This window comes from Otolemur garnettii, unplaced genomic scaffold (genome assembly GCF_000181295.1).
Source record: "Otolemur garnettii isolate 467f Iridium unplaced genomic scaffold, OtoGar3 scaffold00021, whole genome shotgun sequence".
NCBI classification, from domain to species: domain Eukaryota; kingdom Metazoa; phylum Chordata; class Mammalia; order Primates; family Galagidae; genus Otolemur; species Otolemur garnettii.
This window is the reverse complement of record NW_003852416.1, coordinates 24,132,554-24,151,636: the sequence shown is the minus strand read 5'-3', so window position 1 is coordinate 24,151,636 and position 19,083 is coordinate 24,132,554. Positions and strand designations below refer to the sequence as shown.

The following is a 19,083-nucleotide window of genomic DNA, read 5'->3' as shown; positions in this document are numbered from 1 at the left end:
GGAGGGATTAACTCTAAGGATGTAGGGGCCCCAGGGCAGGTGGGAAGCTGGCTTCTCCCAGGCAGCATGGCCTTGGCCTTCTGCCTATGCTCATCTCTGCCTGTTTGCTTTATCTCTCTCTCTCTCTCTCTCTCTTCCTATCAATTTCTCTCTCCCCCCACCACCCAGATGGATTTTTATGCCGTCGTGAACACCTGTTAATTGTGCCAGCTAACTCTGTGGAGCATTTAGTATGAGCCAGGCTATTGAGCACTTTTCCTGAATTGACTCATTTCTTTTTCTCAACACTGTTGAAAGCCCCTGTGATTTTTCATGTTCTCACTTTTGAGTTAAGTTGGTCCTAAGAATAACTGTTAAAGAAAAAGCAAACTGGGGCTTTAATAATCCCCATTTTACAGCTGAGGAGAGGGAGACATAGAGAAAGGAAGTATAGTGTGTAAGGTCACACAGCCCTAGGTGGCAGACTCCAGCCCAATGTCTCACACTGGGTGCAGCAGGGACTGACTTGCAGAGGTTAGCCCTGTTCCAACCCCCCTGCAGGAAGCTCTGATCCAGTATCCATCTCTCCCCTACTCTAAGGTGACCAGATTTTAACATTGGTAAAGCGGGACACCATTGACGCGGGGTGGGGGGGTGTTCTTAATTAAAAATTTGGTCTATATGAAGCAACAAAAATTTTCATAGAACGCAAAAATAGTATTGTAATATATTTTTAAAATTTCAACATAAGTACAATTTACAAATATAATACATTTAAAAAATTACATATAGTATTATTTTATTCTTTGGCATATTTCTCATTTGAGTGAATTTTTTTAAGTAGATTGCTATCATTGTTTAAAAGGTCATGAAATTTTTCACAAGAATTTGTTAAATTATATTTCACACATAAAATGGCTTTCAAAGTCTCAACACTTAATTGTGATTTTTCTGATGTCCACACTTTATTACTGTAGAAAAAAACACGTTCAGTCGCAGCATTAGTTCCTGGTAAGGACAGCGCATATCCCACAATTTTTAGTGCATTATTGTATGGAATATGGTTTGTTTCAAAATGATGAAATATTTCTAACCATTTGTTCTCTATTGTGATTTTTGCTGATGCCCAAGATTTAGCCTTTTCCTTATCAATATATATTTTTAATAACGATGCCTCGTAAGTCTAAGGTGACCGGACGTCCCACTTTTGGCAGGACAGTCCTGATTTTTAATAATTTGTCCTGCGTCCCGCAGTGTTTTTAAAAAGTCCCAATTTTTGGAAAGAATGCACAACAAGCTAGGGAATGGCAGGAGAACGGGAAGGGAATATAGGTTTTCAGCTGCCATGTGGCTATTTTGCCAGGATATGAGTTTTATATTATTTTTGTTAATTTTATAATGTTAAATTTTAATAATAACAAATAATTGTTGAGAACTGATTATCGAGAACTGCTTATCAAAGTTCTCATTGTTGATCAGTTGTTAGAATTCAACCACCATTGTTTGGACTTAATGAACAATGGCAATTTTTGGCATTGGCAACCACGAAAACATTTTGTAACTGTCTCTCAGATGACACACAGCATACTTGCGTGCTAGTGCTAGTTAAACAAGTGATGTCAACAAATCAGCTATTCAGATAATTTAGGGAAGTAATTTATTTATTTATTTCATGAATTTAGCAGACAGTTCTCATTTATATTTTATAGTGGCAGCAAAAAGTCTAGTATCAGCCTTGAAAGTGACACTTACAATTAGGAGACCAGCCATCACCTTTTAGAGTAGCTTCTTAATTAACAGCTCATTTCTCTAAGAACCATCCCTTTCCCCTTCTGAACCTGTGTAGAGCAGTGAACCATCCTAGTTTGCTTGAGATTATCTGCCCTTAGACCGAATGTCCTATATGCTGCAGCCTTTCTATGAAATGGGGGTGGTTGGTCATCCTACTTGGCAGCCACGTTCCCATGGCATAACTTCCCCTTCAATGCACCTGAGTAGACGGGGATGCCAGTGCACTGGGGAGTGGCCAGCCACCCTACTTGCCCCCACTGCCCTAAGCAATGGCTCCTTGTTCTTTGTGTCATCTTAATACAATAGGCCAAGCTAAGGATCAGACAGAACCTGGGGTCTCTACAGACTTGCTCTAGCCAGTAGGGGGTAACTTCTAGCAATGACCAAGGAAAAGGCAAGGAGAGGCAGGATTGGGGAATCTGCAGATAGCAGGAAGAGGCTAAAGCAGGGAAGCAGAGAAAGATTTGTGGAGGTTCAGATGGTCAGGCCCACCCAAGGGGATGGGGCAGGTACCAAGGTATTTGGGACATAGATGTCCAGGGCATTTGGTGGTGGGCACAAGAAGCCTGGCAATAAGTCAGACCTTGAGTATTCAAGGCTCTAACTTCCTGCTACTCTGCAATGTTTTTAACCTTTTTTTTTTTTATCTCATGGCACACTTAAACTTTCATGGCACTCTTAAATTATGTTGATCAGAAAAAGAGCAAAAAAAAAAAAAAAAGAATATACTTACTGTGCTTTGAACTTGTTTTAAAAATACTTTAATTAATGATCTTTTAAAAATCCGTGTGGCACACCTAAGATCCTCTCAGGGCCCACCAGTATACTGCAGCACATCAAGTGAAAATCACTGCTCCAGAACTGTGCCTCCATATTCAGTAAAATGAACATAGTTCTCTGAATCATCATATTACTTTTCAGAAAAATTTGGAACAGCCAAACCCACTAATAAACTGGGCTAGAAAAATATCTTGCTAAATCATAGTAGCACTACTGGTTAGAAACAACCCCAGCTGTTGTTTTGTCTACACAATGAGTACAAAAGATGGGAGATGAACTGTGGATGGAAACTGTACATCATCAACTGAAAATCTCTGGTTTTACTTGCAGCTGAATACCATAATCAAGAGCCATAAAATGTTGATTTTTGTTGACCCAATCATTCCCTTCTAGAGTATTTACTAACGAAATAATCTTAAATGTAGATGAGGAGTATCTGTAATGACATTTATCGCAAAATTATTCCTAATTATAATTAAAGCAATAATGCACTTGAAGAAATATTATGTGACCGTCCTCAGTGATGGTTATAAAGGTTGGTGGAAACATTTATGTTATAAAATTATATGTAGGGTAAGAACACAATGGTATAAAGACAACAGAATCCAAATTTATGTGAAGTCAAATGGGATAGAAAGGGATTACACCAGTGTTTTCTGCTGATGGGGATTTAGGGACTTTTTGTTTTTTCTATTTTCCTTTTCCTGTAAGTTTTATAATTGGAAAACATTTCTCTCAGCTCCCCCCAACTGTTCCTAAGTGCCTTTGGAAGGCAGTATAACTGATCCCCATGCGAGAGGCTTAGGTGCAGACTTACCTGGTGAGCAGGGACTGGGACTGCTGTACTCACCGTGCTCCCCGGCAGTGTGAAATTCAGTGAAAAACTCTGCAAAAGACAAGGAAATGTTCATGTTCCTGGCTCCTCCCCCAAACTCACTGGCCTGGTGGTCCCAAGAGAATCATCTCTCCCATCTCTCAACCAGCCCCAATCTTCGCCCCTAGTCTTGGCTCCAAAAGAATGAGGGGGACAAAGGAGACTGAAGCCATGAGTCCTCCCTCCGTACCAAGTCCATCTGACTCTTCTCTCCCTGGGTCCTCACCCCAGGCCTGCTAGAGAGGCCCCCAGTGAGGCGATTGCCTGAGAACCATTGTCCACAGGGCAGCAAAAACATTACTAGAAATTCAGCTGAAAATTATATTTTCCCCAGAACTCCTTTCAGTAACAGAACTATGCGAATTTAGAAGTTCTCTGTATTTTTTGCTAGGAGCAGAAAGTAAGACTGGCCAGGGGCATGGTCTAACAAGAACTCCTGACCCTCCGCTCGCTTCCCAGGAGGGTTAACCAGAAAAGACAAGGCCTTTGCTGAGTCCAAGGCAGGGATTCCAGGCTGCTGGAGGTGACCTTTCTGTGCCCTCCTCCCACTCAGCAGCCAGTTTCACCTCCTCACCAAATATGGAGTCAATTATGTAAAGATCATGAGGTCAGGGGGCACCAGACAGTCTGCCCAGGTGCCACTTACCTGGGCCAGACCCACCCAGGGTCTGTGGTGGCTCCTTTCTCCTCCCTGTCCCCATCCTGTTACCCTAGTTTGGCCTCATCCATGCCAGTCTTTCCAGGCTCCAAGTCCCTTCCCCACCTCTGTGGGAACAGTGGGTGCACCCTGCTCCCTCTCAGCTCTCTCCCTTGGGCTGAAGTGGTCTTCTTTCCACTAGCTGGAACTTCAGTCTCCTGAGTCCAGTTGTCCCTGAGTAATGCTCCCCTGGCGGGGGCAGCCCCCCAGACCCCAGAACTTACTGTACTCTACAGCTCCTCCCCTCCCCCCACGGCCTCCCAACAACAAGCTCTGCCATTCTAGAAGCAATGCGTTTGCTAAGTTTTAAAATTAAATGTTATCCATCCCTAGGAATCTCACAAAGAACAAAAGAATCACAGTCTTTCACACCCAAATTACCTCACAGATGATCTGCCTTGAAACTCTCATTTTATAGAAGGGGAAACCAAGACCCAGGGACTAATCAGAAATTACCTCATGGACAAATGAGAACAGTTAGAGCCTATCTCTGAAATCAGGACTCCCAAATGGGCTTCATTCCCAAGACTCACATCCCACTTGAAAGATGATGCCAATGTAGGTGAGACTGATGAAACACCTATTTTAGCAAATCTATTGGTGGATTGGAATTCAGGTGGATTAATAAATGAGAAAATCTCTTGTAAGCCAACAGCGTTTTAAGCACCTACGGTGTGTACTTCCCCCCAGAGCCTGCCCTAAAGAGTGTGTCCTTCGGTTCAGAGGGCCCCACCCAGCTTGCCTGCCTCTGGTCACTCTGCTCACTTCTCTGTCTCTTAGCAATAGGGGACCCACATTTCAGAGACAATGCTCAAGTTCACACAACTAATTTGCTGTCACCAGAACCTGGGTTTTCTGGTGACAATCAAGCACATCATATGCTTTGGAAGATCATTTCTGGAGGTAAAGGAATGGGGGAGGAAGGACTTGTCTACAAAAATGTTCTGGAGGAATGTGAGTGTTAACTAAAGTGGTTGGTTACTTGAGTCCCTCTGGTTTTTCCTATGGCTCCCCATTCCCTCCCTTTCCTAAAAGAACAGAGAGAGGACTAATTCCTCCAAGACACAAGTGTGGGGTCCCTGTGCCACACATTGTGTTTATGAGAATACTCCTGCAGGTGAGGTAGACACACATGAATCTTAGGATCTGATGGAGAACACGGTAACCAAGTATTACGATAACTCACTGGGGAGGGGGGTGGAGGAAGGAGACAGGAGTGACATTTTAGTCCAGGGCATTTGGGTACGTTTTATAGAGATGACATGGATTGGATGGAGATGAAGGAAAGAAAGCAAGGATAATATGTACAAAGGAAGGGACATGGCAGGTTTGGAGAGCCCAAGATGTTCCATCCGCCTGGAGCCATGCTTCTTTTTTGAAGTGAGTGATTTGGGGCCTCATGGCCCTGAATGTAGGATTGGGCAAGTTCACACAACTAATTTGATGTCACCAGAACCTGGGTTTTCTGGTTACAAACTCTTTCCACCACTCCACAAGGCTCCCAAACAACTCTTATAGTTTCCTTGGATGAATCAGAGTCCCCAGAACTTACAAGCACAAAGCCCCTTTCCTCCTGGGACAATGTTAGAACAAGAAGTACATCTAGGCCTCTTAGGTCAGGGTCTCCTTGCTCAAAAGATGTCACCATGCCCTTTATGCTAACACCAACCAAGCCAATAGATGCCACAAGGACACTTGATGGTCACTGCACTGAACGCAGCTGCCCAGAGCCTTATCTCATCTGCGAGCCCTGGGCACTGATGTCAGCTGGCCCGAGACAAAGCTGCCTTTGGGAGAATGGCAGAAGGATGAAGCAGCAACAAGTGGGCCATTGCATGCAGTGTTTATCAACAGTTGGATGACGAAGATTTTGGCCAATTTCAGAAAAACATTCATAATTTGTAGAAACACAGTACAGTGCTCTCATGGAGAGAAAAACATCACGTAAATCGGGGTGGAGAAGAATCTGAGGCGGCGCCCTTGAAAGATGCAGCTGGGTGGCGTGAGGCAACCCTGGGCTTGGAGCCACCTGATCTCAATTCAAGTTCAGGCTCAGCCACTTAGCAGCTATGTGGTCTGCAATAAGTCACTCAGACTCTCTGGGCTCCGTTTCCTCACAACAAATTTATTCTCCCAGGCTCAGCTTTCCCATCCTCAAAATGGGGTGCTCTTAACTTGTCCAGCCCACTACACAGGATAAGCCCCAAGGAAACACTGGCATGTCTGTGGCAGCTTTCCAAACTGTAAAGTACTCTCAGTGTGGGGGGATTCATATGGTATCATATTCTTCATGGCCTGGCCAGCACAGAGCTACCTGGGAAGTTCTTGTGGGCTGGAAGTGCAAACATGAATTAGCAACATTCCAAGTACCAGAATTTGATGCAATACGCATTGCTTATTGCTCATCTGAGTGGTTTATAATGTCTTCATAATGATCCTGAAGGCACTTTGCAATCTCAGTGGCTGCATATCCCTGTGACAAGTGTGAAATTTGTGAGGGGATAACAACTCACTATTATTGAGGGTGTGCTGTGTAGACACCTTCACAACTTCCCCACGAGGGAAGCATTGGTATCCCTACATCACAGGTGTTTCTACGGTCAAGATAGATTTCTGAAGGTCACGAGCTTATAAGTGGTAGAGATCAGGTTAGAACACAGATCTTCCTAACTCCAAAGCCTGAATTCAACTCCTTTTAATAATCCTTTTTGTTAAGGATTTCACATAAAAGTGAGATCATGCAGTAGTTTTTCTTTATATCTGTATTTCATTTAGCAAAATGTTCTCCAGGACTAAATAGGGCAAATGTGACAAATGGCAGGGTCTCCTCCTTTTTTAAAGCTAACATTCTATTGTATCTATATACACCATGGATTCTTTATCCATTTGTCCGCTGACAGACACCCAAGATATTTCAAGAATCCTTACATAAGAAAATTGGAGACAGCTATAATGTCTTCCCTTTTAACTTAGCAAACTTCACTTGACTGAGTCCCAACCACACATATGTCACAAGTCAATAAGAAAGGTGGGACAGCTCTTAGGAACAGCTATTAGGCGGCAATTAGGAATAGCATTTTGCTAACACTGTAGCTGAAGGCAGATTAAACAGAGAAAAAGATAAAAATTGTTGATCAGACCCTCTTCTCATCTCTCATAGGCAGCTTAAACCCCCCTCCTGGAGTCATCTAGAAGTGAACATAGCTAACATATCTCCTCTGTACCCTCATTGTATGTGGAAGTTTAAAACAAAACCTTAATATCAAAATAAAAGATGAGATCAGCATTAAATAAGAATTGTTTTTAATGATTAGTATTTTGTAAATAGGAAAACAATCAAAAGCCAAGCTCCTTGACTTTTTTATACTAAGTGCAGTTCCATTTGATTAAATTAGGAGACGTGAGGTTTAGTAGCCTGGGAATTGTTCCTCTCTTCCTAGAGGGAAATGCAGGTTAGGCTGGGAAGCGATGCCAGCTCTCACTCACCATTTCTGACAGCCTCCCGCGAACCTTCTCCGAACACTGTGCTCGGCAAGCTCCTTTCTCACTGGCTTGTGTCTCCCATCTGTATGAACAGCAGCTGAGAGAGCTGGGGAGGCAGGGTGAGAGGTGGCTCCAAGAGAGCCCTGGCCGAGCCATGTATGGTCAGGGGAGTAGCCAAGTCCTCAGCCTGTCCCTCGAGAAAGATGAGCTCCTGCTCTGTGGCTACTGCATATGGCCCGTGTCACCCCCCACTTTGCCTTCATTTTCCATGGTTTTACTTTCCATGCTGCCTCCTTGGCCACATCTGCATGTCAGCTGGCCCGAGAGCTTGGGGGCTTCTGCAGCCTGTAGTGCTTCAGAAACAATGGGTTACACAAGGCTGAGGCTGGCCACTCTGTCCGTAGCTGACAGGGGTCCACATTAACCACATCCCTGACCAGGATGGAGTCAACACGTTACCAGTATCAACATCAAGGGTGCCTGGAGGAGGCTATAGGCTCCATCCTGAGTTTGGGGCAGGAGTCCAGCTGCCACAGGGAACGGCGCTCACTGGTCAGCGAGCTGCCTGGTGGGAATTCAGCCTCCCCCCCTCTCTGTTCTCACAGTTTGAATGGGGAGCCTCCCAAAGGTAGAGGAAGCCAAGGACACAGGTTACTTTGTGTCTTACAATTAACTCTGTTAGGAGTTTGTTTCTTTAAGACAGCGAATGAGTAGCCACAAAACAACAGAATAAAACCAATAATTTGGTCATTTAAATAAAAATCACCATGAAATGAGCAAATGGGGGTGTCAGGAGAGAGACAGTGCTTTAGATGACTCGGAGGGGGATTTAAGCTGCACGTGAGAGGTGAGAAGAGGACAGATCTGCAAGGGTTGAGGGCACAGGGAGGGCAAAGCGCCAGAGCCAGAAGAAGGCGGCACAGCTGGAGGAACACGGACCAGTGAGTGGCCAGAAGGGGTTAAGGGAGAGTGAGGGCCAGCCCTTCAGCTGTGGCAGGGCAGGGCATGGTAAGATTTTCATTCTTAGAGCAACAGGAAACCTGTCCAGGGTTTTCAGTGGGAGAGAGGCATGCTCTGATGGCTGGCGACACAGGTTGCCTTGGTGTCTCTGAGGAGCCTGGACTGCAGAGGAAGAGAGTAGAAATAGATGCTGGCCCCAGAGTCCAAGCCGGCGATAAGGTGGACACAGGAAGCAGTGGATGATGTGTGACTTATCATGGAGACAGAGGAAGGGGAACTTGAAAGTAAGGGCGGTGGAAGGGAGAGGAGGTGAGGGAAAGGGCAGAGTAAAGCCAGCTCCTGGGTCTTGGGCTTGACTAACCGCGGAGGTGGAGACCCCATTTGCTTAGGCAGGCAATATTGGAGAAAGATCTTTGGGTGTGGGATCCAGAGCTCTGTTTCTGCTCCTGGGTAGCCTTTGAGCTGTCCAAGCACAGACACCAAGGAAGTGATTGTATAAAGGTGGTCTGGGGCTGATGATGTCCATTTGGAAGTGGTTTGCCTACGGATGGCTTTAAAGCCACTGGGACACATGAGCAGAGCAGGGGGCTGAGTCGGAGGCCAAGGCTTCATGGACATTTAAGGGCCTAAGAAGCAGGTGGATAGCAGGTAAGTGTATCAACGGCTGCTGAGAGGAGTCTGGAAAGAAATCAGAGTCATCTGATTCCCAGTATGGGGGTTGCTGGGGACCAGCACAAGAGCAGTTTTAGTGGCACAGTGGCAGAGAGATTGCCTTCCATTGAGTGGGTTTTCCTTACTGGTTATAGTCCTGAATCAGCTGGGGGACTTATGAAGACTCCAGATGCCTGGGCCCCACCCTTAGAGACTGACTGATCAGAGGGCTCAGGGCATCCCCAGGGTGGTAATAAGCAGCCAAGCATGAGAGTTCCTCCTCTAGTCATCTCCCAGACTGTGATAGGTCACATGTAACATGCCGGGCATGAACACTACACTCAACAAGGTCAGTGTGCTCCTGCCTTGTGGGCTTCTGGTTCCCAAGACTCCAGGGTGACAGCCCGAACTGAATCTACTAGTGCCTGAGTCATAGAAACAACACAGTTCAGAGAGACCTGTGTTTCAGCCAGAGCTGCCATACTGGAAGCTGTGTGGTCTTAGGCAAGTGAAATAACTTCTTCCAGCCTCAGTATCTTAATCTATAAAGTGGGGGTGATATACAGTAGGACTTCTGTGAATTGACTACCCAAGGGACTGTAACAAACTGGTCAACATACGAAGGTATCAACATGAGGAACTGCTATTGAGTACATGTGGTGTATGTCCAGTCTATGAAAATTAGGTCAACTTGAGGAGGTGGTCAGTGTAGAGAGATAGTCAGCTGTGGAGGTTCTACTGTTGTTTACAATGACGGGACTATTTAAATCAGCACAACTAGTACAAATTATGCTTCTAATTTTGCTTGACAAGCACACCTAGACCAGAGAACCGAGCCAAAGAACTCCAATTCACTGCCCAGCATCCTCTGGTGAGGCTATATGTGGATGGACAGGGTCAGTGAGGTGCTTTTGACTCTCTCTGCTGTATGCATTTATGATCACTGACTTGTTCTTCAATAGACACATCAGCTCTTAAAGAGGCTTGCTGACATCGTCAGTCAAGGGGTGCCCCTGCCTAAGTCAGTCATGGTTCTCCAGTCACATCAAAACTGGACTCTGTTCAATGTTTTAGAAAGGGGAATTTATTGGGTGTATGTAGTGGTACTCACAGAACAGAGGGCCAGAGAACCAGCTCTGGGAAGACAGAGGGAGGTTGCTCCCAAGGCTTCCACAGCAGGACACTCCCCTGGGGAGCTTTCCAGAAAAAGTAAGCATCAAAATTCTCAGATCAGGAGATCTTTTGCCCCTGTGATCTGGACTCTCCCCAGGAAGAGGATCTAGTTGGTCTACCTTGGCTCATGTGCCCAGAGGGGATGTGTCACCTGGCAGACAGTCCCTGCTGAGGGTCCCTCCAGAGAGAAGAAGCAGTTCTACAAACCAAATTTGCCACTGTTACCTAAAGCAGAGGGAATGGATGAAGTGAGACTCCTTTAGAAGCATTAGATCTAAGAATCATATCCTTAGAAACCAGAGAAGGAATGCCCTTAGAGGGTGAAAAGTTAGGGTCTCCGATACTGAGATTCTCTGATCATTTACATTTTGCTATCTTTTAAACTTGTGTAAGGCTAGATTCACAGATGGCTTTCTAGGCAACATCCGGTCAGCTTAAAAAGCTGGCCCATTCTAGATGATAGGCGGCTGTCTCTGTCCGTTCAGGATGCTATAATTGAACTCCACAGACTTGGGAGCTTATAAATAATGGAAATTTATTTCTCACAATTTTGGAGGCTGGGAAATCCAAGTTCAAGGAGCTGGCATATCCACTGCCTGGTGAGAGCTGCATTCTGGCTCATAGACAGCTATCTTCTCTGTGTCCTCACATGCTAGAAGGGGTGACGATCTCTCTGGGGCCTCATGAAAGGGCCCTCATGACCTAGCTGCCTCCCAGAGGCCCTACCACCACATTTGGGGTTAAGATTTCAATAGATCTATTTTGTAGGTACACAAATACTGTCTGAAGCAATGGCCTTGCTCTAATTTTTAGAGACATTTATTGAAAATGTCAGTAATGAAGTAATGATGAAGTAAAACTTTAGAACAAACAAAAGGATCCTGGTCATTTCCCTAACTATAAATGTCACATAGGAGAGGCATTACCGCTGCCCACCAAATATCCTAGTTCACCTTGTTTTTCATATGAAGCCAATTAGCCATATGACTTGCTTTGGCCAATGAAATGTGAGCAGATGCAGTATGTGAGTAGCATTGCTACACCAGGCAATTTTAAGAGCCAGTGGGTAACTTGTCACCCTCTCTTTCCTCCTGCCATAAAATCCAGCAATGGTGCTGTTCTATTGGCCAGGTCCTGACTGAGGATGATATGGAAGAGTTTCCAGATAACCAGAAATGAACATGTAGTGTGGACAAGAACTTATCTTCTTAGGTAAAGCCCCTGAGATTTGGTGTGTGTGCTGTCGCAGCATCAGCTAGCCTATGCCGACTGATACTGAAGCATTCATCCTCTGGCACCACTGAAGCTCATCATTAGGTCCAGATGATGAACCCTGGCTGGGGATCCAGGACTAGCTAGCTGTATACATATATATGACTGGTGACTGAAAATGGGCAAACGAATCTTAAAATCTTGAGACAAGTGCTAAGGAATTTTGCCTTGAGACCAACTGAAGTGTTTATAAAATCATGGTTCTATATCTTCCTGTAATACAGGGTGCCCACAAGTTCATGTGCAATTATTTATTTTTTTAAATAAAATTGCACGTGTACTTTGTGGACACCCTGTATAATCCACAACATTCCAAATATACCCCAAAGCCTCTTTCTCTAGTCAACCTGAGAAGGGTGTCCTTTTTCATCCTGTGTTAGAAATGACTATCAGTCGGAGTCCCTGCAGGAGGTAGGTGATACACTCACTTTACTCTATCTGAGAAGGGCTTATTAAAGGGCCTCTTTATAAAGGTTCCCACTGGGGGTCATGCAGTACTCAGGGGGAGGGAGATCAGTAGTTTCTTATTACCACCCCAAGGCTGGAAGTGGCAAATGGAAGAGGGGGTGGCTCCCAGGGCCCAGAGAGAGAGGGGGCCGCCTTATGAGAACTGTGACCTTTGGTCTTGCATGTCAGATACAGTCCTCAGATGCATGGCATGGCCAGGTGGAGAAGGGTGGAGCGGGAGCTGAGGGGCAAACAGGAGATGTCTACCACATCTGGAACTACTGCAGCAGCCATCTTCACAACTAGGTTATCAGAGTTCCAGCTCATTTTGGTCCAAGGAACAGGACAAGTTTGAAAGCCATTTTTAGCTTGGCTCATGACTTTCTGGGTCCAACAGTGAACTCTGCTCTGGGTCTAGACACTTGAGTACTCACCAGAGAGTAGAAGGCCACAGAGAAGGACCCCCTCTTAATATCCTCCCCATGCTCTTATGGGGCAGGAGAAAATAATCATTAAGAGGACCTATCTTGTTTGAACTAGCAATATAAACCCAGAACGCAGCCATAAATCCACATTCTTTAATGAAACCACCCTTTCTAAACAAAGACATATGTTAGCTGCTCTCCACATTCTCTTTGAAACCGACATTGTTTCATGAAATGTAAAATTACACAAAATTTAAAATGCCCATACATTTATAGATAACACTTTAAATAGTTTTTCTTTCTTTCTTTTTTTTTTTTTAATGAAACCTTTTAGGCATTTGAGATTACTGATCAGAAATTCAGTCTACAGCTTTAAAAACATCTGCTGAAGCCAAGGGTACATTTGTTCACAAACTGAACGCTAACAATACCAAAAATTCTTTGAGCGTTATCAAATGCACCTGATCAATGGAAAATCCCAAATGAATCTGCTCATTAGCAAGATTTTACAAATTATGTAAAGAGGCTGAGCAATTTGTGAGTAATAGGAAACTTGAGAGGGAAATAGTGAAATAGAAATAGAGGGAATAATGAATAATGAACAGCCTTACTTTCTCTGTTTGGGGGAAATTCTACTGACTAAAGTTAATTCCAGATTTTTCCCTGCCCTGTGATCCAGGTTCTTGCTTCTGCTAGAGCAGCTTATACTGGAATTGGACTGGCTGCACCCCAAATACTTCACCAGCTGGTTTGCCCTAAGACAGTTCCCTGAACTGAAGCTAGTCTTGCAGCTCTGTGTCATCCCCAAGGCCTGGCACCCAACTAAAGGACAAAGCAGGCTGGACCGACCACCTTCCTCTACCTCCGCCCTCTGCTCTGAGGATGTATGTAGGTCACTCAGTGATTGGAAGTGCTGAGACAGGGGCCTGGGTCTGTCTCTTGTGAAGCCAGCCCTGAGGCTCTCTGCAGAACCCACACCATGCGCAAGTCCCCAGAGCTTGTCTTTTCTGGAAACACGTCACTCACAGAAAGCCTCAAGAAAGGTTTTCATAAGGGTTGCATTGTTGCAAATTGGCCGTACGGTGACAGCTGCAGAAGCTGTGTGCTTCTGAAAATGCTCGCACTGAACAGATAAAAAGAAGTATCATTGGGGGCGCCTGTGGCTCAGTGAGCAGAGCGCCAGCCCCATATACTGAGGGCAGCAGGTTCAAACCCAACCCCGGCCAAACTGCAACAAAAAATAGCCAGGCATTGTGGCGGGCACCCGTAGTCCCAGCTACTCGGGAGGCTGAGGCAAGAGAATTGCCTAAGCCCAAGAGCTGGAGGTTGCTGTGAGCTGTGATGCCACAGCACTCTACCCGAGGGTGATAGAGACTCTGTCTCTGAAAAAAAATTTTAAAAAGTATCATTGTTTCACCAGGCCAGCAAATGCTGAGGCAGAGCTCACTGCATTTCTGATTCCCCTCCCACTCCCACTCCTCTATGGAATTCATTACTCTTATTTAGACCAGAGGTTGCAACTACAGAGTTTTCATTTCCTTGGAGAATGACCCTTAACAGCCACCTTATGTATTCTGATTTCAGTTCCTGCTCTGACAGACAAGATGAGACAAAATAAAACCTCAGAAAATATAAAACTCAGAGAAATAGAATGTGCCCTACCAGGCAGGTGAAATCTGAATCATGAGAAAAGAGGCTCCCCTTGGGGTATCAAAGCTCATGCTGGGCAAGATCTGCCATAGACCACAATGTGAGAATAGAGGCTGGACCTCAGTCCAGGGCCAAGAACAGCCAGAACAGAGCTTGGGGACAGGAGAGGCCAGTCCTGGAGGGCTGCACAGTAAAGCTATGACCAGTGGGCTGGCATATGTCACACTGCATTGATTAAGGCGTTAACGACTGATCCTTTATACACATACATATACACAGACATATATTATTATTAATTATAATACTTTGATTTTTTTCTGTTTTAAGGAAAAATATTTCCATGCATTTTGTTTACTTTTCTTTGTATTACTCTAGTTTTTACTCCCATCAATCATTTTAATTAGACAAAGTCCTCTGGTGGCATATTCTGATCTTTGAAAAATATAACATTTAGCCTTTTACAGTTTGTCTAAAATGATATTGATTCACCCCAAAGGAATTCTGGGGCTTGGGAGCTCTCTTGGCTCTAGCCAAAAATACTCACATGCCACCCTGTGTTCAACACAAACCAAACAGGACTTATGGTCATGTAAACATTATTTTAAAATTATTCCAACATAAATACTCTTTTAAAGCTAACATACCACAGCTTTTAGCTCATAATGCCCATAGATGCCTTAATGAAATGCCATTCAAAACTACCTCACTGCTTAAATTATACCTTGAGGTGCTAAAATTATGTAAACATCATCTTCTACACTTCTCTAGAACAAGTGCCAGGTGTTGTGAATTCTGATTGCAAGTTGGTGATTGAGTACTACTTAATCGGACCAAAGTTACCAATGCACTCTCTAACCACTCTTCCTGGTTACACAAACTGACTTGTCCCACAGAGTGGTGATTCTTACATAACTTATAATTAACCAGTCTTCAACAGTGTTGACCCCACGAGAGACCTTAATTGGGCCCTCACGAGATGTCTTTGCACATCTTGTAAATGCAGTTTCAATCGGTTGTCAAGTTCACCACCACAGGCGCTTTCAAAGTTGGAGGAAGAAATGTTCTTTGAAGCCTGTGGAATCCCAAGCATAGGCAGAGTCAGCAAGTAGATATCAGGATGAGCCAGGTTGCTTTCTTCGAAGCAAACCGGACTCTTGCCAGCAAACATTCTGCTAAATTTATAGTGACCTCAAACTCCATGATCGATAACATTGTAGCCAGAATCAAAAGAACATTTTCTCTTCCTTGTTGGCCAAACATTTATGTACTTTCAACCAAATATATACCTCTAAGATTAGCTTTTTTTTTTTTTTTTGAGTTTTTGTTTGAGAAAAATACTGTACACTGATTTAGGGCAGAGTTGCAAGGTGCTATTGGTGTAAAAACATTCTTCAGCTCCTGTCTTTCCAGAACATTAGCATTATTTCTTCATGTGCAGGGCATCCTGGAACTTGGTACTGGTGTATCGGGCATGAAAGCCTTTCTTGCTGATGGTGTCGTCTGTGTGGAATCGAATCATTAGGGAATCCCCTGCAGAGTAGATTTCTTCTAAAGGCTGAGGAAAGGAGAAAGGAAAACCAGAAAGACTTCAGCTGTGCTCAGAGTCTAAAAGGAGAATGATAGGACAGGACCTTACATAAGAACATAGGATGGTTGATGTGGTCATGAGGTGGTCCTGGCCCCAGAGACTCTGAAGGGCATCAAAATAAACTCCTTTTCAAAGGAAAGCATTGCAAATTCTGCTTTGGAGAGCTTCTGTGGTCCCACTTTTCCATAGATGATTCTAGCTGCATAGTTCATAGAGAATCTATTATTTGTCAAGTAAACAGGTGGCCCAGGGACTGTGATAAACATGTCCAGATCTTTTCTCATGTAAATTTTACAGCAGCCTTCTAGGCCAGGTACTGTCTCCGTTTTATAATTAAGGAAACAGAGACTCAAGTTCATGCATGTAGGCAGGGCCCGAGCTCAAGTCCTTTTGACTATGAAGTATGTACCATGAATCACCCAGCTCTAGGGTTTTCATTGTGACATGTCTCCTGGGAGAGCAAAAACAAAGACCATTGTTCCCTGTCTTGTCCAAGGACAAAAAGTAGGGGAGAGCTACTACATGTGCCTGAGAAGTTTGCCGGGTGGTCTGTGAACGGGAGGATGCTGCCTGCCAGACTCCAGTGGAGCAAAACTGCTCAGAACTCTCCAATGGGTTCCTCACCACAGACCCCACAGCTGGAAAGGCTTTATCAAAGGCAGTGCACTAGTTAAGACACACTTTGTCATTCTTGCTTTTTTAGAAGCCAAGAGAAGATGATGGGGAATTATTCAAAGACATATTTATGCCAATTTGAGTTTCTGTTTAGCACAAGGAACACCAGTGACTCTGAAACATGCCCCATAGCAAAGAAGCTTGAGTGCCCAGTCCTGTAGGCAAAGGCAAGGGGAGGGCTGGAGCCCAGTGGGCAGTGTCCAGCATGTACAGCCTGGGAGTGGCCAGGACCCTGTACTGACTGGTTCACCTACTTCTGCTGAGCACCAGCTATATGCCAGGCCCCATGCCAGGTGCTGGAGAAACAGTGAACAAAGAAGGCCTGCTGGGTCCTCAGGGGTGGCCCAGGAAAGAGGCCATAATGAGAAAAGTGATAATGACCTTGAGCATAACCATTGCATATGTAGTGAGAAAATAATTCATAATTTTCATAGGCATCTGGTTTTGCTTAGGGAGAGAATAGTGAATGTAGGGGATATACAAAAGCATAATTCAATAATAATTTAAAAGCCCAAAGGCCAAATAAATATGAGAGAGGGAAATTTTCTTTGCAAATACATGGGGAAAGTTCTAAAAGGAAGAGTGCTGGCACATGGCTGACTTTAGCATGAGGCCCCATGGACTGGTCCCTGGCTACCTCCAACCTCCCCACACAGCTCTCCTGTTCTCCATCCATCCGGCAGAACCGGCCTCCCGGCTGCTGCTCATACTTGGCAGGGGCGGCCAGCACTCCACCCCATGTGTCTAACCCTGCAACTTGGGCTCTGAATCCCCCTACTTTGCCCCCACTCCAACCCCGCCCAGCATCCCTGGACTCACCCCAGAGCCGCAGAAGCGGCCCAGCCTGGGCGCTGAGCTGTCGTAGCCGTCGAAGGCTTCCATGTAGTCGTAGCCGCACTCGGCCTCCTCCTCCACCTCGAAGGTCCGGAAGATCAGCTCCACACCGAAGCCGTCCTCCGCCACGATCACCCAGTCGCAGCGGGCCTGGCTTGGGTAGTTGTTGTCCCCAAACTGGGCATGGGAATAGAGCTCTTTGGTCTGCACTTCAGCCTTCAGCCTACCCCCGCACTCTGGAGCAGAGAGAGAAGCCTGCTGCCCCTCTGCGCAGCACCCCCAGCCACCCCACTGCAACCCGGCAGCTCTCTGCAGCGCCTGGTGCGCGCCCTGTGGGAGAGGCCAGGCAAACTCTCACCCCATTCTACAGAGGAGTAAACAGAGGCCCTGGCTCTGAGGTCAGAGCTCCCTGGTGGCGGGGGCTCCAAAGTGGCTTGTGGAAGTCTAGTTCCCTTTTCTCAGCTTGGGCCACATAAGACCTCCGGGAACACCTGATAAACAACTGATAAGAGCTAGGTGCTTCACCAACCCTTCCCCCAGCTCCCCAACTTTTCCAGTCATGGAGACATGGAACAAATGGATGGTTTCCCTGACAGTCGCTGAGATGTGGCTGGATCTTTACCCCTTCACTCCCTGGAGGTGCTAGAAGCATCCGAGAAGGGCTCACGCCCCCCCACTGACGGACTTCCTGTAATTTATCATTGTGGCCAACAGAGGGCGATAAAAACACATTAGAACTACAGGTCCGCTCTCAGCCTGGAAATCCTCAGGGTCTACCTGGCTGGCTCTTGCATCTCCTAGTACTGACTACAGGACATCAGATAAGCTGCTCATCAGCCTGTGAGCTTTTATTCTGTAGCCTTTGCTTTTGGTATTTTACTAAGACAGCAGCCTGGGTCCTATATATATATGTGTGTATGCATGTATATACTATATACTATATAGTGTATATATAGACTATATATGCACATATATACTATATATATATGCATGTATATAATATACATACTATGTACACACATATGCTATATATATATATAATGTCTTGACCACTTGAGTTCATACTAAATAAAATGGCTAAATGAGAATTATCTAAATAAAATGGATAAATGAGACTTATCTAGACTTATTCCTGCCCCAGAAATTCTGGAGACAGACTCCTGTACAGCCCATCTCTAGTGTGCTGCCAGCCCCCAAGGACCCAGGGGCTCACCATGGAGTGTATTCTGTGCCATCTAGTCCTAACACTCCCCAGCCCTGCTTGAGAACCTGCCCCTGCTTGGCCCAGACCTACCCTACTGCCCACTCTGAATCCCACCTTTGCTTTGGCTCAGAATTTCTTTCAGCTCCGACCTGTCACTGGGAAATTTCAAATTCCTCAGATGCAAGTAGCGATGAAATAAGCACCTAGAGACCTATGTTCCTGGTCTCTGCAGGGATAAAGGGCAAACTCACCTGCCAACAGCTCTTAAACTTCTCTGGGGGAAGCTGAATTCCCCCAAGGGCCTTGAGAGGGCTCCATAAACCACAAAGTATTTTCTGCTAAGCATGAGCAAGTGAAACTGCCTACGGAAGCTGGCTGCCACTTTTCTTAACCTAATGCACAGGTTCTGGCTCTGAAAAAAAATTGGAGGGAAGGTGCTGCTAAAAGTATCCAGGGTCCCGTGACCATGATCTCAGACAGCATCACAGGAGTAGAGTGGGCCTCAGCAGCCACCAACTCTACCAAAGAGACATGATCTGTTGCCAGGATCAAAAGGTCAAATTTGCTGCCAGGGGCTCCAGTCCCTGGTGGTAACATTTT

The 19,083-nt window shown here is 45.3% G+C and overlaps 2 protein-coding genes across 4 annotated transcripts in view; both read right to left on the bottom strand.

The window, feature by feature from the left end:
* OPALIN (oligodendrocytic myelin paranodal and inner loop protein) overlaps positions 1-7,758 on the bottom strand; it is a 12,603-nt gene extending 4,845 nt beyond the window's left edge. The window contains exons 1-2 of one of the 3 annotated variants that reach the window (XM_012803556.1): positions 7,608-7,758; positions 3,401-3,436 (exon numbers count right to left, since the gene is read on the bottom strand). In XM_012803556.1, coding sequence (XP_012659010.1) covers positions 3,401-3,436; positions 7,608-7,610 — 39 coding nt within the window. In that variant the 5' untranslated portion in view covers positions 7,611-7,758. The remainder of the gene's footprint in view (positions 1-3,400; positions 3,437-7,607) is intronic. The other 2 variants (XM_012803557.2, XM_012803558.1) reach the window with 2 other exon arrangements.
* Positions 7,759-15,530: 7,772 nt separating this feature from the next.
* Positions 15,531-19,083, bottom strand: part of TLL2 (tolloid like 2) — a 134,407-nt gene continuing 130,854 nt past the window's right edge. The window contains exons 20-21 of the mRNA XM_003787305.2: positions 17,265-17,515; positions 15,531-15,737 (exon numbers count right to left, since the gene is read on the bottom strand). Coding sequence (XP_003787353.1) covers positions 15,603-15,737; positions 17,265-17,515 — 386 coding nt within the window. The 3' untranslated portion in view covers positions 15,531-15,602. The remainder of the gene's footprint in view (positions 15,738-17,264; positions 17,516-19,083) is intronic.